This window comes from Numenius arquata, chromosome 1 (assembly GCF_964106895.1).
Source record: "Numenius arquata chromosome 1, bNumArq3.hap1.1, whole genome shotgun sequence".
In the NCBI taxonomy this organism is placed as follows: Eukaryota; Metazoa; Chordata; class Aves; order Charadriiformes; family Scolopacidae; genus Numenius; species Numenius arquata.
The window spans coordinates 39,298,880-39,325,698 of NC_133576.1; the positions used below are offsets into that span (position 1 = coordinate 39,298,880).

At 41.9% G+C, this 26,819-nt stretch overlaps 1 protein-coding gene across 1 annotated transcript in view; it reads right to left on the reverse strand.

Annotated features, from left to right (window-relative positions):
* Positions 1–4,477: 4,477 nt before the first annotated feature.
* The window catches only part of URB1 (URB1 ribosome biogenesis homolog), a 55,425-nt gene continuing 33,083 nt past the window's right edge, over positions 4,478–26,819 (reverse strand). The window contains exons 23-39 of the mRNA XM_074146791.1: positions 25,989–26,190; positions 25,606–25,783; positions 24,365–24,423; positions 23,424–23,617; positions 21,656–21,766; positions 21,499–21,562; positions 19,540–19,711; positions 18,885–18,987; positions 14,422–14,582; positions 13,923–14,034; positions 12,826–12,932; positions 12,235–12,378; positions 11,217–11,326; positions 10,098–10,274; positions 8,931–9,172; positions 6,322–6,924; positions 4,478–5,697 (exon numbers count right to left, since the gene is read on the reverse strand). Of these exons, the coding sequence (XP_074002892.1) occupies positions 5,507–5,697; positions 6,322–6,924; positions 8,931–9,172; positions 10,098–10,274; positions 11,217–11,326; positions 12,235–12,378; positions 12,826–12,932; positions 13,923–14,034; positions 14,422–14,582; positions 18,885–18,987; positions 19,540–19,711; positions 21,499–21,562; positions 21,656–21,766; positions 23,424–23,617; positions 24,365–24,423; positions 25,606–25,783; positions 25,989–26,190 (2,930 nt within the window). The 3' untranslated portion in view covers positions 4,478–5,506. The remainder of the gene's footprint in view (positions 5,698–6,321; positions 6,925–8,930; positions 9,173–10,097; positions 10,275–11,216; positions 11,327–12,234; positions 12,379–12,825; positions 12,933–13,922; positions 14,035–14,421; positions 14,583–18,884; positions 18,988–19,539; positions 19,712–21,498; positions 21,563–21,655; positions 21,767–23,423; positions 23,618–24,364; positions 24,424–25,605; positions 25,784–25,988; positions 26,191–26,819) is intronic.

Here is a 26,819-nt window from a genome sequence, read left to right on the forward strand (position 1 = left end):
AACGGAGCTACAGCCCTCTTTGAGGGTCACAGCAGCTTTTCAGTGAGGTGGAGAGGACGGGTTTAGCTCAGCTGGAGCAGAGTCAGAAGGGCCACTCGCACTCCTTCCCTCTTCAGTGGCCTCTGCTCTCTCCATCTCTCCTCACCTGTGGAGCTCCACCAGACCTGGACAGAACCAGGCAAAGGTCCGCAAGAGGGTGAAGAACCCTTAGACCTCCAGTAAGCACAAAAGTAGGACTGCAGAGTCAGGCCCAGGAAGGCAGTGAGGGCTGGAATAGACGTAAGAGCTCAGAGCTAGTTGGTGGGCTGAGAACACCACAAAATTCATTCGAAACTTCAGGAGAAGCTTAGAAATTCCACATCCCTAAGCAGGCAGCAGAAACTCCTACAGCGAAGCACTGCCAGAGCAGCCTTGTGATGCATGCAGGGAATGTGGGCTCTGGTGTTACCAGAGAGTGGGTGGGGTGGGCTGTGTTGAAAAAGCCTTAAACACAAGAGACAGACCAAACCACCAGGCACGTGTTTGTATTGTGGTCGGTTTTTTGAATCTCCAAATTTTTTAATCTTTGAGATAAACACTTCTGCAGTTTGCTTTTTGAGCAAACTGACTACTGCTGGTGTTGGGCTTGGAAACCTGTCAAGGCGTAAAGTCTGTTGAGTCAGACTGAGTCATGGGCAGATGGAGAAAACAAGGGAAGGCTGCAGGAACTGGCAGTGCAACGTGGACAGTTATGTATCAGAGAACCAAAGATTTCCATCAGTCAACTCCGATGGCCACAACAGCCTTCCCTTCCCCTCTCATACCCTAACCTTCTGCTAGAGCTGAGGTAGTTCTCACAGGAGACATGAATCATCTCCCTTTTTGGCACCAGTTGGGCAGTTATCTTTAATCCCACAGTATCATCAAAGACAGTCTGAAGAGGATCTGAGCATCTAGACCCATTTTGCTCCTCAAGGATGCAGCAGCTGCACTTTGATCGTTCCTGCCGCGTCCGTCTAACCTGAGCTAGAACATCTCTCCTGCAACGGTTCTGCACTGATTGCTGGCGGCGTCTCCTCTGGCATCCTCCTTCCTGATTCCTGACAGACTCGTTTGCCCTTGTTTTTCAAGAACCTCTTCTCTACAAATGGATTCTGAAACACGTGAATACTTTAACAACCGGTGTTCTTTCATTAGTTGCACTGGAACATGACTTAAAGTACATAATGACTGAAAAGACTTTTTTTTTTTTTTTCCCTTTCAAATTACCAGGAAGGCATGTAGCACGAAGTATATAAACAGTAATAAATAATATGCAAAATGCGAATTGATCTTACAGCACCTAACTTGGGAGGAGGGGCGAGGGGAGAGAGATATGCATTTTCTTCTGTGACATTTCCATGAGTACCCTTTTCAAGGCCCTTCCAGTGCTTTGCTCTTCCCAGTGAGCACTTTTTTTCCCCTTGCCCCGGAGTCCTTCATTAACGGGAGGACTTCCCTGCGTGGTCTACAGGGTTCACGGGTGGCTGAAACGCTGCACCAGTCAGAATCAGAATCAGAATCAGAATCGTAGTGGTTGGAAGGGACCTCAGAGATCATCGAGTCCAACCAACAGTAAAAAAAAACAAACAAACAAACAAAAAACAAACAAACAAACAAAAAAAAAAAAACCACCACAAACAAAACCACCACCCACCACCTGAACACACAACAACAACAACCAAACCAAAAACCATCACCCACCCACACAGCACCCCACCGCAAACCAGTAATCTTGGACACTAGAGCATGCCCTGAAGAACCATGTCTACACGTTTCTTAAATACCTCCAGGGATGGTGACTCCACCACCTCCCTGGGCAGCCCATTCCAATGCCTGATAACCCTTTCAGTAAAGAAATGTTTCCTAATATCCAACCTGAACTTCCCCTGGCGCAACTTGAAGCCATTACCCCTTGTCCTATCATCTGTGACTTGGGAGAAGAGACCGACCCCCGTCTCTCTACAGCCTCCTTTCAGGTACTTGTACAGAACAATAAGGTCTCCCCTCAGTCTCCTCTTCCCCAGACTGAACAACCCCAGCTCCCTCAGCCTCTCCTCGTAAGACTTGTGCTCCAGACTGCACAAGTCTCACTGTCTCACAAGTCTCACTCCCTCACTGGGGGTCAGTCAACAAAGCGTGACCCAAATCAGCTCATGCTGCTGGTTCAAAGAGGTAGTTGACTTCTGTAAAAACGTGACCCCCCAAACCACTACCCCCACAAAAGCCGCTTCGTTCTGCCCAGGCGCTCGTGCTGTGTGAGATCCTCTCCCGCCAACATGTCAGGTGTCCTCGCCTGAGCACTGGCCCCAGCAGCCCACCGCTGAGATCCATTTCAAATCCTCAGGAGCCCCACCTGCAACTCAAACCGCACGTGGTCTATACACCGGGTACAACAGGAAGCAGTAAGTTTTTCTGGGCTGTTAACTTCACTGAATTTTTGTGAATTTTGAGTAAAAGGCTTCAAAGGCCTGTCCTGGCAATGGCTTCTGCGAGGGCAGCCCAGACCACTGGGCCCACTGCAGAGCAGGCTGGAGCTTCATCCACGTGGCTCTTATCACCACAGCCTCAAAGTGAGTAACTTGTATTAAATTGTAGAAACTCCTTGTTTTAAAACATAGACCCGTATCTGGGGCAAGTTTTCCATTTCCAAATGCTCTCCGCAATTTATTTTAATCAAGCATAATTCCTTGAGTCTCTGTCTATATAATTTATTAAAATGCATTTTGTAGCCATTGGCAGTAATTCAAACATACAAATCATTCAACTGCTAACCATCTATGGCTTTTAAAGATACTTGACCATTATTTCTAGAAGGACTTCATAATTACCTTTTAATTGCCACATTATTAGAATATATTGAAGCTCAGAGGCAGCGAGAGATTAAGCCTTATTTTTAAAAGTTCCCACATGCACAGCTACATTCTCTTTACTGATAAGCACGCACGAGCTAAGCATCTTTTTACACGACAGGCTCGTAGCTTTAAATTGTCAGTTCATTTGCATTATGGTTTTTTTTTCTGTTTCCAAAACTACCATTTAAAAAAAAAAAAAAAGGAAAATAAACGTGTATGAACAATCCTCTCCTCCAACCTTGAGTAGCATTGATACCACGATACCGTCTACCTCCTCAGCATTGGAGGTACTGACAAAATATTCCAAGCTAGGGAGAAACTCCTCACTGCTGGGCCTTTCTGAATACTTAAAGCCACCGGACAATCCCCATTTGAGCGCGAACCCTTGGCGGGGATTCATGTGCGCTCGGCCAGGATGTAGATGCAGTACCGTAAGGAAAGCATACCGACACGCGTGACCGTCCCCGGTCGTAGTCGCGGTCTCCTGATTCTACTTTCCGCTTCTATGGCACCGTGCATCTCGTTAGCTGAAGCCCACTATAAACTTGAAAGTTACCGTCCTTGTCTTAGCAGTGACAAAACTGCATTCAGAAATCACTATTTCCGCCCACAGAGGGAAATGCCACGGTGTGCAAATAGCTGTTTAAGCCTGAGTAATTTAGCGCGCCGGTTTGCATCTGCTCTACCTACCTCTAGAGTCAGCTCTCACTCGAGAATCACTCTTCCAACTGGCTGAGCTTCAACACATGAATTCTGCTCCCACAGGTGCCACAGTTACACAATTCTTTTTTTTTTTTTTTTAAGCAAAATTGGCCAAAGGGCACGCAAAAGGCTATTACAACGCAGGCAAGCGCACACCCGAAAACATTCTGGGCTTGCAACTCGGAGACCGTGTAACAACAGGGTTGTGGCATTGAGGTTCGGGGTTTTGTCGATTTATTGAGGGATGGGGAGGGCTCCACTACACCGCAACAGGTATCGTGGTGGGTTGGCCCTGGCTGGCTGCCAGATGCCTGCCCAGCCGCTCTCACCGCCCCCCCCCGCAGCAGGAGGACATGGGATGAAAAAGATCACGGGTCAGGATTACGATAGGGAGATCGCTCACCAGCTACCATCAAGGGCAAAACAGACTCAACTTGGGGAAAATTAATTTAATTTATTGCCAACTAAGATAGATTCGGGTAGAGAAAATAAGTTTCTGCCTTACCGGCCTTAGGTTGGTTGAATGGTCGCACCTCATTTCTTTAATTCTCTCAAGAAAATCATACTATAAACCACTGTCAAATGTGCTTAGTCCCTCAAGAGAGCTGGAAAACTCTTTCCCTACATGTCATGAGTATTTTCTTTTCCAGTTAGATGAGAGGGTAAGACATCTTTTGTTTTGGAACTCCTTTGGTTTCATTTTGCCTGTTTTTTCCAGAGCAAACAAAATTTCCTGTTGTCACACCCTAGAGATTTTGCACAACACAAAATTTAGCCTCTAATAGGCTCACAGCTCTTTCAAGAAATATTTTTTACTTTTAAATCAAGTCTTGATATAGATATTATGGCTGTTTTAGGACAAGAATATTTACATGCAGAAGCAATCCTCATTATTTGCGTCTCACGCTTTTTTTTTTTATTTAGGGAAAAAAAAAAAGCACATTACATAAACATCACAAGGAGTGTGCATTTCTCATTTTTTTTCCCCTGTACAGAATTTGTACAAAGTACCTAGGCACAGCACATATTCGTGAGTCAATTTAATAAATCCTGTTTTACATTTCAAAGGTTCAAGTTCAGGCTCCGAACGTTTGCATATCTCGAATGGTACGTTAAACTGCCCTCGAGGCCACAGTCAAGAAAAATTTATCAGATTTCACAGAGAATTTCCAACAAAACCCATGTATAATCAATGAGCAGCAAGTCATTTGGGTTTTAGTTCCATCTCTCATCTTTTTAGAGCGGAGGGAAGATGGGCCTTTGTTGCAAGTTCCAGCAGTGGTGATGGTCAGGGCTTTTTTTAATTAAAAAACCCCAAACAGAACAGAAAGAATAAAAACAGACCAGCTCTGATACAGATGCTTTCAAAAGCAGTTTAATTTAAAACCAAGAAGGATCCCAGACCATCATGATGCCAGTGTTCAGAGTCTTCTATTCATACTGGTTTCGGTATCATATATCGTGAAAGAAACGGGGTTCTTCACGAAATAGTAAAGCATCGTGGCTAAACATCTGACTACTCGTTCTTTGCACTTACACCACATTGTGGTGAAGTTCTGCAGTCTTTTCCCCATCTTATACTGGAGAAAAGATGGATTTTAACTACATGGGGACTGAAATACAGTCCAGAGGCAATGCACTAATCACTCTTTTTTGGTTCTTCATAAAGTCAAAAATGCTTGTAATAAAAATGATATAAAGAACATTCAGTGTCCCATACCGTTCAAGAAAAGGGAAATTATGGCTTTAATGTTCCACTGAGAGATGATGAATGCAATTTCCCCCCTCTGAGTTTGTACACAGTAATAAAATATTGATCTTTATGACAGAACACGTTAGATTTGTATAGAGAACAGTTCGGCAGGGTTTCATGGCTCGCAGCAACGATGGCAGAGCGCATAACATTAAAGATTAAACGTCAGTTCACTGAATTAATGCCCCAATGTAGCCGAGTAAAGGGTTTTACAAAGAGGCATAATAGTTTCTTCTCCTTGTTTTTGAGTTTCCAATTCATCATCTGTACTACTGCAGATCAATTTGACATGGGTTATTAACATATCTGGCTCCAGTGCTCCAAGCCATATGTCCCCAATGTAAACAGAAGTCAGGAATACACAAACAGCTGTGGAAGAAAAATTAGAGAAAAATCAGAACACATATTCTTCTATTTTCACACAGTAATACAAAACCAAACCATTTTATCTCCAGACCCACATTTTAAAATAGTTTCCTGACTCTTTTCCCACATGGAAAATTTGTGGGTTTTTTCCTCATATAAAGCCAATGATCCTCCCCCCACTAACAGAAGAAAACAGTTTCTTGTTAGCACACCCTTCTGATATCTTTAAATAAAAAGGTCTGAATCCTGACCTGTGGTTATTGACATCAAATGATAACATTGAACAGTGTATGGATCAGAACCCAATGCCCATTTGTTGCAGGCTATTTTTCTCCTTGAAATTACATTTTATATACCTCACTGAACTCCATTTTCATCCTAAAAAGGCCAGTTTCTTTGGGGAAGTATGACTGTTGTACTATCAGAAACCCCTACGGCGTGACCCTGTTCTGTGCTACCAACCCCTGTGCCCATACCACCAAAGACACAGCTTTTACTTTGTGAAGTGACGAGCACAACAGACACAGGCAAAACTTCAGACTTTTGAGGAATTAAAAATAACATGAAACCACCTATTTTCTACCATTCGCGCCTCGTAGCGTGAGTGAAAAGGAAAGGGCTAGTTACCTTTCTTGTTTGCATCCTCTTCCGTAGTTGCCGACAGGCACAAGGTTTTCATGTGTTGATGGAAGCTGTTGCTGGGGAGGCCCTGGGCCTCCATCAGGTGCAGCATGATTGAACTGAACAAACAGAGCTCTTTACAGAGTCCCCCCGTCCCACCGCTGGCCTCACAGACCCGGCTGTAAAACCTGAAGATGTTGTTTCTCAAGGTCTCATCCCTGAGCACCTCTTGCACCGCCACCCGGTGAGGCAAGATGCAATTCTGCAGCCACCGCAGAGTTAATGAAACGTTTTGCATATTGAGGCTGTGCTCAACCATGGACTTGATGAGCCATTTAGTTACTATGTAAGTGGAGGCACAGGTAAGACTGACCGTTTCATCCACAAGGTCAGCAGGTTTGAGGGGGTCCCCTGGATGTTTGGTGGGAGGCGCTGGGAAAACAGGCTCCCAGTGGGCAAGTATGGAATTCAGATGATCTCTGCATTTCTCCAGCTCGGAGACTTTCAGGTCCGCGGCAGTGTCGCCTTCTCTTTCTACCTCATTCTTTTTTCGAATGTGATGATATGCATGAGATGAGGCTTGAGATTTGTTCTTTTCTTTAATATTTCCTGTAAGAAGAAAAAAACCACCAAAATAAACATCTGATACTCCAAAGGATTTTCTTGGTACAGAATTATGCAAGAAAGACGGTATCATGTGCTGTTTCAGTTGCTAAAAGGATAAGTACCAGGCTCACTTAGCAGCCTAATTGAGCCTATGAAATTCAGAGCAAACGGGCTACAGGCAGCTCCCGGTGACTCACAGGCTGAAATGCTTTTGAAGCTGGATCGCCTAACTTTGAGGTGAGCAATACCACCCAGGCCCTGGCCCAAAGCCCAGAGGTCCACCAGATGCAGTTTGGCCAGTAAGGCTACGTTAGTTACCCCACCTCATGAGAAATACTATTTTCTGGGCTTGCCCGTGGAAGGAGACACCAGCACAGCTTCGAATGACACAGGATGAAGCAGCGAAGTCTGCCTTCCTCCAGCACAGCCGCCTCCTGGCTGGGTGTCTGACTGGCCAGGTGAAGTCAACCAAGGGCACGTGAATTTTTCCACACCTCCAGGAGTCAGGGTGTCTGACTCTTAGACAGGCAGCTGAACTTCACTCATGCAGGGCTGCCCTCCGTTAGATGCTGCCCACCTCACGGGAGCAGCAAAGCTCCGAACAGCAACCGCACTTTGCCGCCACCATACTGAGCAGTGCATTTTATGGCTATCTATCTGCTTTCAAGGAGTCACTGACAAAATCATCAGAAATTTCCCTCGTGTTGCACTCTGCAGCTTAAAACCAACTAACTGCATTTCAGTAATTTTTTTTTTTTTCCCAGAGGCTGTGGGGGATGGGGACAACTCCTGAAATGTAACCTCAGGAAAAAAAAAAAAAAAAAAAAAAAATCAGATAAGGACCCATATTTCTGACTATTTTATAAGCTGCTGAGGCTTGGAGCAATAGATTTTTTTAAAACCTCATATATAGTAAGTTGCAGATGTCACTAAAATTCTCTAAAAATCCTCAGAAAAACACTAAAAGGTTATGAAAAGCTTTAGAAAAACTAAAGCTTTAATAGTATCCCTTAAATACAGTGATACTTTAAAAAATAGTTTAACCGATACAGAACATTTAAAGAAAGCTATAGAAGTTTTAATGTACACCAAGAGCACCTGTATTTGCAAGAAACCAGTGTTGTTTAACACCTCCCACTACAAAGTTCCTTCTACATTTTATTCACAGAGACAACAAGAGAGAAGTCATACAAGTCCAAATGTATTTTTGCTTCCTTCCAACACTGAAGACAATATGAAAAATTAACTATTTCATTCCAGTACCTACAGGAGAGATGGGGAGGGACTCTTTATCAGGGAATGTAGTGATAGGACGAGGGGTAATGGTTTTAAACTGAAAGAGGGGAGATTTAGATTAGATACTAGAAAGAAATTCTTTCCTGTGAGGGTGGTGAGACACTGGAACAGGTTGCCCGGAGAAGTTGTGGATGCCCCATCCTTGGAAGTGTTCAAGGCCAGGCTGGATGGGGCTTTGAGCAACCTGGTCTAGTCGGAGGTGTCCCTGCCCATGGCAGGGGGGTTGGAACTCGATGATCCTTAAGGTCCCTTCCAACTCTAACTATTCTTTGATTCTATGATTTTTGCTTGCTCTGCTGCTATTCTTTACTCAATTTTCAATTTCAGATGCCCTATGCACACTCAGAACAGTTCAAATCTCGGAGCACAAAGCCTCCAAGCACCCTTTTTTTTTTTTTTTTTTTTTTTTTTTAAGATTACTTTGAAGAATACAATTTTCCAAAGCCTGATGCGAGATCTGCGACTAATTTCATTTTAAAATCTTCTCTCTTTTTAAAATGATATTTCTACAAAGCTTCTAGAATTGTGTTAAAGTTAGAAATCACTACAACGAACTGAAAAACAGTTTTCCATTTCCATTCCTCCTCCCCCAAGGTATATCAGATTGTCTGGCAAAGTTATTAATACTTCTTTCCATGAAGCTCGCCTCACTTGCGTGGTTACCTTGTAAGAACCTCAACAATGCTACTTTTCTGAAATATTTTAGTACTTACTAAGCAGTTCTTTGATTTGGTATTTCTGAGCAAGAGTCTGCATGTCCTCTTTCAGTTGCAGGTCTTTTTCAATGACGCTCCACTTATGCAGCAGCAGCAGGATCTCTTTGTTTGAGAGAACGCTGTCATTCACAGTGAACCGGCTCATTTCTTTGAAGGCCTCAACAACTATAGCACGATATTCCAGCACGGAATTGAGTGTACTGAAAAACTCAGTCAGTTTGGCTAGGTCTACATTAGTCCTATGAAAAGAAAACAAAAGGGCCGTGTATTTTTCCACATGCTCATTAATAAAGTAAAATAAGTACGGATTTTTTTCTCCTCACAGTTTTCTTTCTACAGTTTTATCCTGCAGTTCTCTAGACATACATGCTTTTGTTTCTCAGGATGCAGTAGTAAGTAGTTTCATTCCCACTGAATCCCCAGTACTTTGTTCTATTAGTGTTTGGCAGAACTGACCATGAAAGATAGTCTTTGCCCTCCTGCCTGTAAATAGCAAAGGCAGATGGCACACAAGGAAGACAGAGGTCTGGAGCTTTACCTACGTGTCTTTATTTTGCATGAATTTTCAGAATTTTGAGGAAATAAACATAGCTTCTCCAGGCTGTGGCAATACTTGTCTGCACAAAGAGCTACAGGTGCTTATATGAACGCAAACAGAACTGGTTACCCATTTGCTTTCTACTATCCCTGCTGCAACCGCTGTGCTTAGACAGGTTAAGTCCATCTGGAGAGACTGACCCCTTCTTAACATCATCGTGCAGAACTTTGCACGGTTTGTCCTTGTACAATTTGCAGGCACGGTATGACACAGAAAGTCTAAACCTTCAGAGAGTATGAAAAATCCTTGCAGCAAATAGCATTGTTAACTGCAGGCTCTAATCCAGCAGGAAAAAGGCAAAACATAGCAGCTTAAAAATGGCCAGTAATTAAGGATGTAGACCTTGACAGTAACTGTGCATCAGCTATTATTTTATTCCCCATGTACTGAAACAACTAAACTTTCCTGTCAAAGAAATCTCAACAAAATTCACTACTCAAAATTCAAACTGAAGGGGAAAAATAACATTAAACTACCAGACATCAAGAAATTCTTCTGGCCTTAATAAAATTTCAAACCGGACAGAGGATGAGATGCAAATTGATTAAAAAAAGAATAGGACTTACCGAATGTGTTTGATTAATGTGATTAAAACATAGAGAAATTCATTTACAAGCTGAATAGGAAGAAACTTCCTGTTCTCCTGAGACTGATTCTTGCTTTCTCTCTTGCTTCCTAAATTTGTTACCCATAGAGTATGGAGTAAGGAAATAATTTTATTTAACAGCTTGTTTTCCAGAAACCTGAAAAACAAAACAAAACAAAAAAAAGCAAAAAGAAGCATTTGGAAGGCAGATCCTAACCAGGAACCAGTCCATCACCATATTCTAGTGCACTTTTGGAGCCATACAGCACAATACCAGGAGCCATATTTACTTTGTTATTCTAAGGAAGGAGGGAACAATCTCATTTTTGTATAGAGGATTCAAGAAGAATACTCCTCAAAAGTACAATCACAAAATCAGTATGGGGTGCCAGAGGCCAAACCCAGACTTTTTCACTTCCAAATGTACCAAATTGTAGCAAAGAGAGGTGCGCAACAGGGAAGCAGTACTCGTCCCCAGCACCAGCTCTTGGGGACTGTGTGCATTCTGCAGTTCCTGTCGTGGGGTGCTCACTGGAAACCTGTTCAGGCCTATCACACTGCAGATAATCCCGAAACCTTGCTTGAACCTGCCAGGGGAACCTATGCAAAAGAGATTTCGTGTGTGTGTGAGTGTGCACGTGTGCACGTACATGAGGGAGAGACAAGGGGAGGAGGAAGAAGTGGGAGGAGGAATGCTATAGCCAGCTCAAATTCATTATCATACCAAGTACTGTGTAGGAGGTCCTACAGCAGGATGTGAATTGTGGGTATTTGAAATGAAAGTGTCACACATATATATATAAAAAATAAGATGCCATTTTGTTTTCTAAGTTTTTCAAGGAAGTGTTATCAAAAACATGAAGCCCCTCCCCGTCATCCCTCCCACTACAACCTTAAAGCGTTTTGATTTCGTTTTTAGAAACACAAAGGAACACTTTAGAGTTCCGCAAGTCCTGCCAGTATAGCCCCAGGCGCCAAATGTCACAACCACTGACAGGCCATCTCCGTATGGGTCACCGCCCTTTTAATACTCAGTTGCATAATTATTCTACTGTGGAGAGTAAAATTGTTCCCATTTCACTAGTATTTCCCTAATTACCTTTTCTCTAAGATGTGCAGTATCCATGTTAAGAGGCTATGATCTTGTATCAGCTCATAGGCAGCTCTGGTGACACGGGCAGCATTTTGTAGTATCTCTAGAATACGACTCTGAAACAGAAAATATAATTTGTTCTTTTACAAAATTAGAATATAGCCAGGATGTAATTATTATCAATCTTTCAGAAGAATGTAATTAGCAATCTGACTAGTATCTAGGATCTGATCAACTCAAAGTTAAAATGTATTACCAAACACCCCATGTTCTTGCAACCCGAAGGAAGAAAAGACATTCTCTTTGCAAGGCTTCATACACACAGACACTACTCTTAAAAAGAAGTCTTAAGGTAGCAAGACAATTTTCTCTTTTTCTCCAAGAGTTTGATACCTGAGATACTTCTAATAGTAGGGTGGATGCTTGTAAACATAGAATCGTAGAATGGTTAGAGTTGGAAGGGACCTTAAAGATCATCAAGTTCCAACCCCCCTGCCATGGGCAGGGACACCTCCACTAGAGCAGGTTGCTCATGAGAGCTTCTGGCATGCGAGTTTTCCTCCTGCTAAAGCACTGCAGGGGTAACGTGCTGGTTAGGGAATAAGGAGACCTAAAAAAGCAAAGGCCCTGACCATATGAGCAAAACTGCGGTATCTGCAGTATTTTCCACAAAGCAGTAGAAATATGGCTAGAGCCAGTCCATCAGTTGATGAAACTGAGTGAGGTTCCATGATGACAGGGACCCGTTCCAGTTTCAAGGGACAAGGATGTGACTCTGGTTTAGACATAAGCAACTATTTCCCCCTCCACACACACACACAAAATCAACCAGGAACAGATTTTGAAGAGGGCAAGGGAAGTGTTAACTGCTCCTTTCTGCTTTGTAATTGTTTAAGATCTTCAAACCATGCAAACTTTTTCAAACTTTTGTGGGTTTGGGTGGGGTTTTTTTGTTTATTTGGGGATTTTTTTTGGGGGGTGGTGGTGGTGGTGTTTTTTTGTTTTGTTTTTTTTAAATTCTTACCTGGGAGCCCTCATCACACAAAGGACTGTTGAAAAAGGAAAGAATGACCTGGAAAATCCTCTGGTAGTCATAAAGCTCGTAGCAATGCTTATCACGCAGCCCTTCTCCAAGAAGTCTCAGAATCCATTCACGCTCTGTTTTGTACTAGAAGCCATAAGAAAAATACCACCATCAGGCATTTCAAAATAATGCCTGCTCATAAGAGAACAAAAAACCTGGTTCCCTTAGAGTGCCAACACAGCGCTTAACAGCTTTTTCTGGACTTCTCAATTTTCATTCCTATCAAATTTAATCAATAACATCCATCAGGAAGTTACTCTGCACCCAAAGATGCACTGATAATGGAACTTCAGAACATTCTGTTTGTTGTGCTTACAGAGCATGCACAGCACAACTCATGATTTCATTATGTGTGACTATTAAAAAACCAAAGAAACCCAGAAGTAATACTTCCAATTCAAATATAAACCAAAACAAATATGCCTCTAATTAATTACCTATAGAAGAATAAGATTCTATTGCATTTTTATGGCTTTTTTCTATTCTTTTCTGAAGAATTGGCGGATACCTAAGATGGAATTATTACATTACCTCAAAATCAAAACTGTAGAAAAGCTGGAAAAACCCTGGTACTTTCCTCAGGTCCAAATACTGGTGTGACAGAAGGAATCTGTTTACCCTCATATACATGTGCTCCTCTGTGAAGAGAAACAATGGTTATTGTGGAGAACAATGTTCACAATACACAACCACGCAGTACAATAAAAGGAACCTGTATTTTCCAGTGTTTCAGCTAGCTGTCAGAACAGTATGTTAAGTACAGTGAGGAGGCCTTCTGCTCTAAGGCTGATGATGATGTTGGCTGTGCCTCCTCTTCTCATCCCCAAAATGAAAAGCTTACTCAGAGTGCACGCAAAGCAGGTAAGCTAAACATTCAACATGCCTCTGATTTCAGCAAATCCAACATTACTTCATTGGCAAAACAGAAATTACAGCAAAGAGGCAAATCTCTCCATGTATCAAGCCTAGCACTTCACATTAGGCAATCATAATTTTTAACCTACAGATCAGACATGTCCCCCATGAGCAGTGGATCAGGTTGTCCAGAAGGACTGTACAGTCCCCATCCTTGGAGGCCTTCTAGATCAGTCTAGACGTTGGGAGGTTCTCTAGGATAAAACCCTGAGAAAAGCAGTCTGTCCTCATAGCTGGCCCTGCTTTGGGTTTTAGCTGGAATCCTCACAAGGTCCCTTCCAACCTGAACTACTCCCTGTTGCTATGATTCTCCTTCGCAACAGTGACTTACATTGGTTCAATGTCTAAGGACAAAAGGACACTTGGGCCAACCTACTCTGATCTGCTGAACAGGACCTGCACACTCATCTAGTTTCACTCATCTAGTCCTCTGCTCACTTCTACCTCAAAATTATGAGGAGGTAGTCACTTCATCCCTGGTGGATCAGCCTGGTTGTGTACACAAATCAAAATGGCACTTCCCACTTCCCCAGGAAGACTACTTTTCTCAGGGTTTTATCAGCGTTGAAAATTTTTCTTTGAAACACAGGAAAGCATACTTCATGGCTCCTACCAGTGCCACAGCTATCTTATCTTACAGTATCAGTCAAGGACATTACTCCGTGCAGAACGACTCACTCCATGAGTTCAACATGCTCAGTAGGTTACTGTACCTGGCTTCAGAATCTGCTGTGCCACACGAGCAATGTAGAGGGTCAAAGAGAAGGTAAATCTGAGGTTTGGCTGCCCAATTCCATTTTGCACAGCATCCAAGAGATACAGCAACTGCAGCACAAGAGCCCAAGGGAGAAAAGCTTGAACCATAACCCAGACAAATACAACAGGAGAGCATGAATACATAAATAAGCTTTTAGGATATATCATAGGCCATAAATCAAATACCAATCCCATCAGGATTTCCGTTCCTACAAATAAAACTCCTAAATTCCTAAGAATTTCTAAAACACATTTTCCCTGCTTTTTCTTCCCATTGATTGTAACAGGAGGAAGCACAAAGCAATAGAGGAGAAACAATGGAATAGAGGATTAAAAGCTTCTTTTAGCCCTCTCACCATGTGCATGTAGATGGACGAGTAAAGCAGCAACTCTCCCATAGGTGTTCACAACCTAAAATGTCTAACCTGGCAAACTAACAATCGAGTTCAGTCTTACCTGACTCTTCTCTCGAAAGCGAGCTCCTTCCAGATGAGAACGAAAGGAAGCCAGGACAAAATATGCAGCTGCTCTCATGTTGGAATCATAGCTGCTGAGGGCAGCTACTGTGAGACCCAGGGCATTGACTTCAACAAACTTGTGACATGCCACTACACACTCTGTGTGGGAAGAGAGAAAAAAAAAAAAACAAAAGAAAACCAGCCAGTGCATTATACTGACATGTCATAGAGTATATAACAGCACTATAATCCTTAAACTTCTATTCATAAACAACAGCTTCTAGATCTACCCCTACAATTACTTCACTGCATGCTGAATGCTCCTTCAGCTAGCATTCTGCAATCACTCCGAACAGGAATTCTTTACCTGAGCTGAAATTAATGTGATTAGTCTCATTTATGTGAGACAGAGACAAATCTGCCTGCCTGCTTGACCATGCAAAGTTAGGAGTAAATTCTGTAAAGACATCACATGTCTCACTTTCAGGAAAGTTAAGTACAAAGAAGAACAAGAGGGAGAGTTCTCCTCAAAACATTTTTTGGGCAGTTGATAAGTCTATGCCTGAAAGAAAGATGAGCATAGCCAATTAAAAGCCTATCTGCACTAAAGAGTTTCTGCAACAGAATGGACAGGAGAATAATACATAAATAAGACATTAGCCACATCGGTTGTTAGTGTGCAGACATGAGCAATTCTGCTGGTAAGGCAAATGCTCCAAGCAAAGTATTGAATGGTACCCCTATGCCCTTCTGGGACAAACAAAATCCAGTAATTAACAGTAACCAGCCAAACAGAAAACACACCCTTCAATCTAACATTTATCTTCCATAGCATTTCACCATCAGGATTTAAAGTTTCTCATTTACTGTGTGTTTTGAAGAGCTCGTGCCATTTCTAACCACTGATGGCTACAAATGACTTGATGTAAAACCTCCAGACTATCTCTTGTGCTATTTCGATTCCATTCACCGGTAATGTAATACAACGACACCTCAGTTCTATATTTTACCAGCTAAAGTGCAAATGCATTGTGGTTCTGAGTTTAGCAACAATATTCACATATTTTCTTGCAATTCACACTGAAGGTCAAGAGGAAGTTTCTGAGAAACAAATATTCCTATTTAAGAAGAGGCTGTTGTCTTACCGACAAGTACCTATATTTGGTCCACTCATTTCCTCCCCCACCACCACCCACCCACAACTAAAATATATATATTTATACAAAAATCACAGATTATTTATGTCGCTGCACCAGCAGCTGGGCTGTTTCTCTCATCTTTTCCTCAACTGCCAGAACTTCTACTTCAATTTCACGCCTGGCAGTTCCACACGCAGCTCTGCCAGTTACGGGCCAGGCAACGGCAGGGTCTCCACCTCCCAGCACCGCCTCCCAACCAGCCCACTGCTATATGACCAATGTAAAGGCATCGCTGAATTGCAGTAACAGATCTTTTCAGTGAGTGGTTTTACAAGTTGTTTCAATACTAGCAATTACTGTACACCTCCCTGCACCACTCCTCACCAAACGCATCAAGGATAACTGGCATAACGCAAAACACCTCAGTCATTCTCCTAGTGAGTGAAAAGATCCCTCGATTGTTAACATGGGATACCTCTCACATCACCAGAGCTCGTACAGATACAGTTCTACTTCCAGACACTGGGTAAGGCCACCACCTGACCGTCAAAGTAAAAACGGTGAGAGCAGTAGCAAGAACAGGGCAGAAGAAACAGAAGCAGAGCCCAGAGAGACACCATCTATGCCTTCTGCTACCTTCTGCCTGTGGCAAAGCAGCTCTGCACTTCCCACTCTTCAGGCAAGATGCAAGGGTGCGAGATAAGCACTGGGAAATGGATGCTTTCTGTTGAATCCCAAGGGAACATGCAAAGACGATCTAAAACTCATCTGCCTGCAGAGGACTCTCCATCACTTGTGGAAATACCACACATAGCCCTGGCCTATACAACCTACACTCTTCAGTGTAGGTTCAAATATGTGTTGCATGCCCTTTCACAGCAAGCCACCGCATGGCTGTCCTTCAGACTGCAGCTCTTGAGAACTACTAATGTACACCAGCTAGACAGACAAAGTGGATAATTTTATGGGGTGGATGGGGTGGCACCACATAGTGAAATCCAAGGTCCTCACTTTGGTAATAAAGTTCATGCTGGTCACAGATTTATTTGGAAAACTTTCTTTCACTGAAAACATGCAGTGGAAATATTTTCCATCCGGCTGACCTTGAAGAGTGTGTTCAACAACTAACATAAAAAAACAAGCTATTATTAAAAAAAAAAAAAAGTTAATTCTATGTCTGACATACGGTTTGTTTAAAGTACCTTGAGAACCATGATGGAAAAGCTTTCCACAAGATGCTTATCAGAGCTAAAGTTAGACAGAACTTGCTATCTGCCCAACCCTAGACTTACTTTTTATTCAGTGAGCATTAAACACTGTGCAATAAGTCTGTGTTTATAAATTCAGCAGTTATATAACATTTATGCACAGGGCACTGTGCAGCCAGTACACAGAGCAAATAAATAAAGAGGAATTGGGAATTCCAAGAGCAGCTGACATGGTTTAGGAGCACCATGGGACTTAAACTCATAAATCACTCAGGCCCTTTAAAAATGCCCCTCTTAGGACACAGACTCTGACTCAGCGTGGAGCAGTTAAGAGAACTAGTTTTCCCCTCTCCAGTTTTAGACTCAGCCTGTATCGAGATAGCCACTGCCTCCACAGCTCTGCAAGAACATGATGTGCAAGAGGTCCCTCAAACCCTCTGCTTCCCACACAAGCGGTTGTCCTCGCTGGCTGACTGCAGCGCCGCTGAGGCTGACCAACAGCCACCAAATGCCTCCCGCCAGTTAAGGTGGTGACCTCCAGGTAGTGGGTGATGCTGACGGGTGCACTATAGCAATGCATTTTCCAACTATTACACCCAGGTTCAAAAGACACTGGCTGTCCATTCTCTTCATCAATAACAATCCCAAAGACCCAGCATTAACTAGATCATCTAGGATCTACCCTACTGCAAAATGGCAAAACGCCAAAATGTTCTGGTACCTTTTTTTTTCCTCAGCAAACTAAAAGACAGTTCTTTTTACTGCTGTCAAAATTATACAGAGCGGTGTACTACTATAGCTAAGTATAGGCTAAGAACACACAAAACAGGTACTGTACTATAAGAGTATAGATGAACAAAGGACTGTAAATACGATTTCACTGAAAGACAGTTACCAGCCTGCCAGTTGCTTCTGATGCTATTGTCGTGGAAAGCCAAATCCAGCTGTAACTACACAGTGGTTAACCATCATCAACACAGGGAGGGAGCTGGTTAGGAAATTCCTTATGATGCTTGTTTCACTTTGATCTTTAAGAGATCTCTAAATAGGCAGTGTGCCTGTGAAGTACAGCAGGGATAGGCATAAGCGAAGCAGGGTCATGTCAGAAAAGAAAAGTGAGTCTAAGCAACTAGTTTTCAAGCACCATGTAGATCTCATCAGACTTTCTAACAATTCTGAGCACACGCCTACTCATGATATACAACGGCCCCATGCATCTCTTTCTGATGGAAAACGGCTGAAGTTTGCCGTTACAGTATCAGCCTATAACCACAGCCTGTAACAGGCCAGATCTCCAGTCAATTCAGTCATGGTGTCCCTTGCAGAAATCAATACCCCTGCAGACATTGACTCTGGTCAGGAAACAACTTCACCCTTCCCGAGTAACGGTGGCTTCTGGTTTATGCCCAGAGAACTCCTCCAACGTACAGGACATGTTCTCCAACTCGCCCTGCCCAGCTCCCACTGAAAACATAGCTGAAAGGATACGGTTACTGCTCCTAAAAAGTCAGCCACAAAGCAACCTCAGATCAGAGCAGTCCTATCTGCTGCAGGTAGCACATCATAGCCGATGCAGAATACAGCTGGACACATTCACCAGAAAAAATACAACCTGCCAGTGGGGAATATACTCTAGTGATCCCTCATGCTATTTTGTAATTACATTGTGCTGGTTTGTGTGATATACAGAATGCTGTTTGATAGACCAGAGAACATAAATCTTTGTCTACTTTTTGTCTCTTCCAAGCTGTTTGCAGTTCCAGTTTAGAAACCTCTCCTCATCTTAAGCAGATCCGCCCCTCTACATTGGGTTAACCCACTATATTTAGATGAGCTATGAGGGAGCATCCAGTCATCTGGACAAGAGCAGCTTGGCAGGAACACCAGTCTGCTGCTACGTTGCTCTATGTCTGAGTAGCCAAATCTCACAAGATACATTGCATTATTTGGAAAAGTGCTTTATAAAAACCCCAAAGACTTTATGATGTATGTTTCTTCTCTCCGAAGCCAGGCACAAATTTGCTTGTAGTATCAGCTCTTAGACTGAGAGTAACAGAGCTACATACGGAGCCATGCAAATGACACTAAATATTGAAGAGAAACATTCACTTTACCTGGTCTGGTCAGTTCACTAAAGAGCTGAAGTAGAAAACAAGGATCGTAGAAGTCTTCAAGATTCTTGACACTCTCATCTCTATATAGCGACTCTTTTATCTCCTGAAACCAAATCCAAAACAGTATTTGTATGGAACACCACCAACTTCCAGCTTGGTTTCAAACTTTGCCATTCTGTTATAAAGGAACCAATACTAATCTTTGCAAAATACAGTACAATATAGGGTGAGACATGCTTGTGTTTAAATCTGGCTTTCGCTATCAGGGTTCCCAAATTATTTCTTCTGACTAGCACAAACAGGTATAGAAGCATGTTAGCAAACTGCATGAAAGACTGAAGAGCCCATTGTCAGTGAATCCTTGCGCAGTCAAATTTAACAGCTGTTTACAAGTCGAATTCTGGTCTCACTTATACATGGCAATCTTTGCAATGCTGCACAATCACACCTACCAACAAGATGAGGTCCATCTATTGCAATTCGTCTGAAAAGTACTCCTAAATAATTAATTCCAGCCCTCCTATGAATTTAAATTACTCTCCTGATGTAAAAAAATTGCAATGTATTACATGAACACAAGAAAGAAATGACAAAAGTGAAAGGCTCTTTTTTCTACATCAAAAGGAGGATAATTCAGCAGTCTGAACCAAAGCACCTGTGACAACAGAAGACGGCGATGCTGAGGGAAAGACAGAATTGTCTTCATCATCTTTTCTCGATCTAGCAGACACAGAATCTCCTCCATGCTTGGCTGCTGCCATAGTGACTTCCCTAGACTCTTGCAAGTCTTGTGATGCTCCACAGCGGCTGGACCCCATAGAAGGATTCTTAAACATTGTTAAAAGTAAAGGCATTAGTCAGACTGCTAGCACTGAGCAAAAAGCAAATACAGAGGATATAAATTAGTATTTAAATTTTCCCTTCCCTTGTACTTCTTATCCTGTGGGAACTTGAAACTAGAACTCGTTTCCCTGGCAACACCTTTTTCATCCACCCAAAAGCTTTTCTAATTCAGTCTGAGGGTGTCTCATTAACTATTTCTTACCCTGTTAATCCAAATCAGAATTACCTTCTCAGAAAAAACATTTTTTAATGTAAGCTATAAATGCAGGTAAGTATGATAGCAGCTACATGAAGAGACAGTGATCAAGACCTAGTAAGATAAGGTTGTCTCAAATGCAACTGATATTTCAAACCAGCATCACTGTGGTTCAGTAAAACATAAATCCTTATCTCCTTCTTTGACTTGCTCCTTAGGCCCTGCTTACTTTGCTATTCTGCTTTAAGTGCTATTAATATTGTCATTTATTATGTGAGTACTGCCAGCAGCATGCCTTAACTGCCAGTGAGGCAGCTGGAGGGATGGGGTTAGGTTTCTTACCACCCAGAGCCTGAAGGCTCCCATTTGCAACACAAGTTGGGCTCTGCTGGGTTGCATGCACAGCAATTGTCCTGAATGTCCTCTATATTCACTCAAATTCTTCAGTGCTGGAATCAAGTCTAACCAATTGCCTGGCTACCAATTCACTTCAGGGAACTACATGAAATTGTTTTTCCTTTGAAAAGGCTACAAAAGTTTTGAGACCTAACTACCTCTGAAATCAGTGTCCTCCTCATGTAACACCCTCCCATTTGCAAACACTTTCAGTAAAGATTTATGCAAGATGTGGCTAGTGCCAGAGCACTGGCTTCTGGCAGCCACTTCAATTCCATGCTAACAAGAACCTTTATTTCCTGTCCCCCTTCACAGGCTGCAAGGATTATCTATATTCTCATACAAAGCTAGGGGAGGTTCTTAATTCAGAGTGCTGTCCTGCTCTGGCTGCCTGAACCAGTAATCTTGCATTGCTGTTAATATTTATGCCCATACCTCAAAGACAGAAAAGTGCATTTGAGCAAGGCAGAGCAAAACCACCAGTGTCTCTAAGATCTAACTGCTACCAACAACAGACTTCCCTGTGGACTGCTTGGGCACAGCAAACTTTAAACGAAACGATTATTTTATATAATACACAGTTCTCTCTTATGAAGCATCTAGATGTATTGCAAGGCTGGGCTACAAGAAGAGCTACGGTTTGGACTGGCGAAAGACAAGGAAGGCATTGATACCATGTTAGTACCCCAAAACTAACAATACACGTGTTAATGCAGGAGGTTATACACTTTTTCCTCCATTGGCATGTTCCTCTCCTGTCCAGCAAAGCCCCAGAGCCGAGTATCATGCATACAGGGGAAAGATCACTGAAAAGGGCAAGGGCTGTGCTGAGTGGTGAATCCTGTATGCTGAGGGAACAGGGATGGGGAAGGAGTCCTACGCTAGCAACTCAGGCTTTGACCTTCATCTGTGATGAAATCCCTATGGAGAGTGAGGTACCGCTGAAATGAGACAGTCTCTCATCCAACCCACAGACACCCAAAAGTTTGGGCAACACATGAGAATTATGTTAAGAATAGGTAATACATAGGAAAAATGTTTCCAAAAGCAACATTCACCTCTAGGTTTTACCTTGCTCACTGTTTATCTCAGTTAAAAATAAGATCCTGGAAAAATGCCAGTTGTGAGACTGCTTATTTGCATGTACTTAGCCAAACAAAAGAAACGTGGTCAGCTTACCTGGAACTTATAAGACTTTGATTATTCTTCTCATATAACTGAAGCAGTAGCAGCACCTTCTGATCTAAAAAACACAATGAAACCCAAAGTCAGTCACCTATGAAGATGAAAACACAAGATCTAGTAGGAAGAACGTTTTCCAGGCTAACACGCTTACCTACAGAACTCAGTGTAGCCCCGTAGGCACCCAGCAGCACGGCAAGGTGACTGCTCTCACAGAGTGCGGGGCTGAGTTTCACAACTGTCAGCAGTATATCCACCAAGGCCTCTGAAATAAACACACAGCTTTAGCTTTGCTGCTCTCTCAGTTAGATAGTGCATATATAAATACCCCTACACACATATACCCTTCTCTACATAGACACACACACAGTACTGTACATTTTAGATCAAGATCTACCTCTATAAATACCAAAACAATTTCCTCAGCTATACTAAAGGATGATTACGACACATTTCATTCAAGTGGAGCAAAACAGTATTTCCAAGCTGGACACACAAATGTTATTGTGAGATGAGGTCCACAATGTGGCATACTACCCTGCAGAAACCTTTTATGCATATACATTTTCTCTCTGGTTAAAAAGAAGTGCTATACCCTATCCTACAATACCACAGCTCCCTCCTCTCCCAGAAAGGCTTCTTAAATTAGCTCAGGAGCTGCACAGAGTAAAGGCAGACATCCCAGCACTCCTCCCAGGCTTCTCAAGAAGTTACAGCTAGAACTTGTAAGTTCATACCCCAGCTGCAGTAACTTATCAAAATGCTTCTACACTGTGCATTTAAATAGTGGTCATCACTGCAGAATCCAATTCATTAGCAAGCTATAGGAACTCTGGAGCATGAAAAATTATCCACCTTCATTTTATAACTAGCTGGGAAACGGATCAAATAAGTGATCAGGTTACCCAAAGGCCAATAGGATATCTGTGGCAGATTCAAGACCTGAATCCAGATTTCTTTACTCCCAGTATCTAAAAAGGCACAGCCTTTTCCCCCTAGTACCTACAGGAACACAAAACGTATGTGAAAACAAAACAGGTCATAAAGACAACAGCCTGAACGAATGCAGTCTTGACACCAAGTTTCCGAATTTCTGAAGTTTGCCTCAAATAATCAATCTTGCTGATCTACAGAAATACATTCAAAACTTAAAACACATACAGTATGCAGAAAAATCTATTACTTATTTTTAATTTCACTAAATTTGTGACTTCACAAGAGCCTTTTGCTCTTTTCAGGTGATTTAAAACTTTAAAGTTTGTTTACACGTTCCTCACAGATTCACTGAATCTCAAAGCCCTGTACAGCGGGAAAGAGCTGAAGTGTACGTAGTTTAAATGGTTGGTTCAAGGTCAGGCAGTATTTCAGTTGGCAGAGACAAAGAAACAAAGTCAATCCTACACATGAAGTAGCACCCAATTTATATTACTCATGGAAGGATATTCCTCATGAAAGGTTGCGGTATCAAATACACATTGATTCAATTAACATTTTTGATACAACTTGCAAAATCAACTTAAAATCTTCTGTATAAACCTATTTTAAAATAGGTTTAAACGTCACATACTTTTCTAAATGAACCTATCTGTACCTATAAGTGATCTTATACTAACAGCCTCACAGCAACCAAAAGAATCAATTCAAGATTTCAACAGGGTTAAAAACCAACCAAACAAAAAAACCCAAACCCACCTTTTCAGTAGTTTTAGAAAACACAAATGTTTAAAACTGGCAGCCATAAAATGAATGCAACATTTGGATCCAAGTAGAGGTAGAATTTAAAACTCAATGCTAATATTCTGGAATTGTTTAATAGTTCTGCAAGTATATGTAGGTGGATAGGTTACTGGATGGATAAAATATAACATGAGAAAGACAAGATTGCTAAATATAGTTAAAGGGAAGAAGACGATAAAAAATACCTCTTGTCTGTATGTTCGTGCCATCTTCTTCTCTTGACCTCAGTATGGCTGACAAAAATAGAGAGTGCTGCGTGACCATCATGTGAATTTTGGAGAGCTTGACTAATCTCTGACTAAGTGAGGATTCTTTCTTGTATAATAACTGAATAGCAATGTTCAGGACTTTCAAAAATGCTTCATCTCTGTAGCGGTACCTTTAGAAGCAAGGATCACAGAAAAGTCAGACCCCAACCAAACCCAAGGAAACCTGTTTGAAAAAAAATCTGTTTAAGAAATGAAAACTTTGCAAAGAAAGCAAACTTAGTAAAACCAAAACAAACTTTAAAAAATGAACACACACGCACCTCTTTCCCTGAGCTGTTTTAAGCCTTTTTTAAGCTATACTGTTATCTTAGTTATAAAAAATAAAGGGCAATCAACACACAGTCACACTTGTAGTTGCACTGATCTTAATAATTAAAATTTTGCCTAACCCTTCAGACAGCAATTCTTCAGATTAACACTGCTACCTCCACAGAAGCTAAGATTAACGTAAACTATTTCTGATTTCCTTTATCTAAATGGTTTAAATTTAAAGGTGAAAGATCTGATTCTGTTTTCATATGGATTATATTTAAGAAATATCTTAAATAGAAAGAAAAGAAGTTATATGAGCATAAAGCTTCTTCACGCCAGTTGAAAAGAAGCTAGTCCAGCTGTCCAGTTAGCTATGTTAGCTATGCCAACTGGAGCACAAAATCCAAATCTGCCTGCAGTTGTGCAAGTTCAGCTCCAATGAAGCCAGTGGATGCGACATAAAGTGCACCCTGAGAAACAAGGAGCACCCTCAAATCTGACTGAATTCAAGGGAGATGGGGTGTTTCGAGTAAAATGCAGGACAAGACCAAGTGAACAGAACTGTACCTCCTACAGCACCTTTGGTGCATCTCAAAATTACTTACTTGAGTCCTGTCTTCACAAAGCTGTACCAGTCATCTGGGTCCACTTCTTCAACAAAGTGCTGTGCATATAGTTAGTAAAAACAGATTGTTTACATTTAGCACATAGAGCTTCAGATCATCAAGACCAGCAATTTTTGTTCAACAGACACACTAACAACATGCAAGCCAAACACTCAAGTGGGATGATCAAAGGATAACAGGGAAGAAAGCTCTTGGATACAATAATCCTAACTCCTCATTCAAAGGAAACTGTAAGTCTCATTTTGTTGGTCCTGGGATCAAGGGAACATATGGGCTGTAAGCAATTAAAAAGCCAGCTGGTCTGTAGGTACCAAAAAACCCAGAGTCTTGAAACTTCACACTCCCAAACTGTGAAAGGAATAAAGCCAGCAAGTCAAAGCAAGAGACTCAGGTACAAGTTTTTTTGTGTACCTACAATGTGTTTAAGCTAACCAACCTCTGCATGCAGCAAGCAGGGGTGGCTGGGTGTACGTGTTATTTACAAAAACTGATCTTCCCTGAAATGCTATAAACCACAATAAACAACAGTCAGTTTTAAGAAGACTGCTGCACATGCCAGCTGTCCTGGTAATGGTAGGCGCTAACCTTGTCATCATCACCTTGCGAACACCATCAGGACAAACATTAGGAGGTGGCCCCCTAGGTCCTGCAAGACTCCCGTCCTGTACAACCAATCATTTGCTAACAGGGAGTCTCACCAGAAGCCAGCAAGAGGTCAAAAGCATTCGCTGCCTGCAGAGACCTTCATTTTTATGTCTTACATGGATCCACCTACCTTAGTGAACTACAAAAGAAACAGCAGTACAGAGGGAATGATCAAGTAGTGTTCTTTATGATCAAAGTCTGGATTTCTACGATCAACCGGATTTCTGCCACAGACTTCAGAGGGCACAGTAGGTAGGTCTTGTCAGAAGTGTCTCTATTGCTTTTTTTTTAAATAAAAACATGCATTGGCAACCTTTGATTTTTAATTCTTGAATACCTCAGGCTCTGATTTTCAAAGGGGACTGTTAGCAGAAAGCCATCATCAAGAACAACTTACAACTGCTTCTTATAAACGATTACCAGGGCTAAGTTAACTCTGTAAAAGTTATTAAAAGCCCACATAAGCCATAATCTATAAAACAGAAAATAAAGTCTGGTCTATATTTACCCAGGATATAAGAGCACAATAACATATATGCACACAGTCACATTCTGGCAATGCAGGTAGGTCTCACCAATAATTCTTCCAACCTCAGCAGCATGGACCTCTCCACTTCTTGCTTGCTTTCTTCTTTACTGCTGTTGTATACGAAAACTAACCCCTTCATGCAAGCTGACAACAGACATCTCCTCCAGGAATGCAGCTCTTCAGAGTTTTCAAGTATTCTAGATATGGCATCTGCCACTGTCCAACTGCAGAAAGATATTTATTTATTTATTAATGTTATATGATGCTTTTTATATATGCTAAAGATGCCTTGCTGCCAAAGCATTGAAGTGACAGATTCTCTGAGGAGAGGATGTGATTGCTGTTCACAATATTTGCATTCATGCATATCTATCACAATGCTTTATGGGATAAACCTAGTCCTGAAACAAGGCAAATGAATTTGCCTACCTCTCATTATTTTCTGCTTTCTCAAGAGCAGCTGGAAGCTGGTCGATAAGCTTTCGCAGCCCTTTGCTTTCTGAAGATGGCAATAAGTTCGAAAGAACTTGCAGTTTCACCGTGGTCTCATGCGATGCTTCTGTGTCTTGAAATATACTGCAGAGCTCCTTCCACAGAGCTTTCCTCAAGACAGGTATAACAGCTGAGGCAACTGTTGGGAAAGAGCAGGAGACACACGTTTCACCATCTAAGTGTGTTAAGCAACAATAGACTTATAAACACAAAATTCCCAAATCACTTTTCTTATCAAGCTCCAGATTACTTGGTTTCTAGGAAATTACACTACAGTAGCTGCTAATCTGCTACAGAGAAGAGCGCTCTATATTGTTCCATGGCACCACTAGGAAGTATTTAGCATATGTACCAGACAACCACTTGCACACAGCTAAAATGATTAGACATGAGCAAACAATGCAGACCTTCAAAAGAGGGACAACTTCCTGATAAGAGGCCTTGTCCTTGCATCTCAGGAAGGATGAAATCTTACCAGTTCTCTGACCTTGGGCTCAAAGGAAATTTTCTCTCACATCAATAGACAGCTAACAGATACCTTATAAATCAAGTCAGTCAGACAGCAGTTTCCCCTTCTTCTGTTTAAGCACGAAACCACTGGCATGCATCAGGTGCTAGAGAAAGGCTTAGTTATTTAAACCATCCTCTACTTTCCTGTGTGCTGACACGGTCTTTTCACTACTTGAACTTCTCCTAGATAGAGCTAAGCCTTCTCCACCAACAGCTACAGTCAGCCTGTTTCTGTTGCTATTCACATTTCTATGCAAT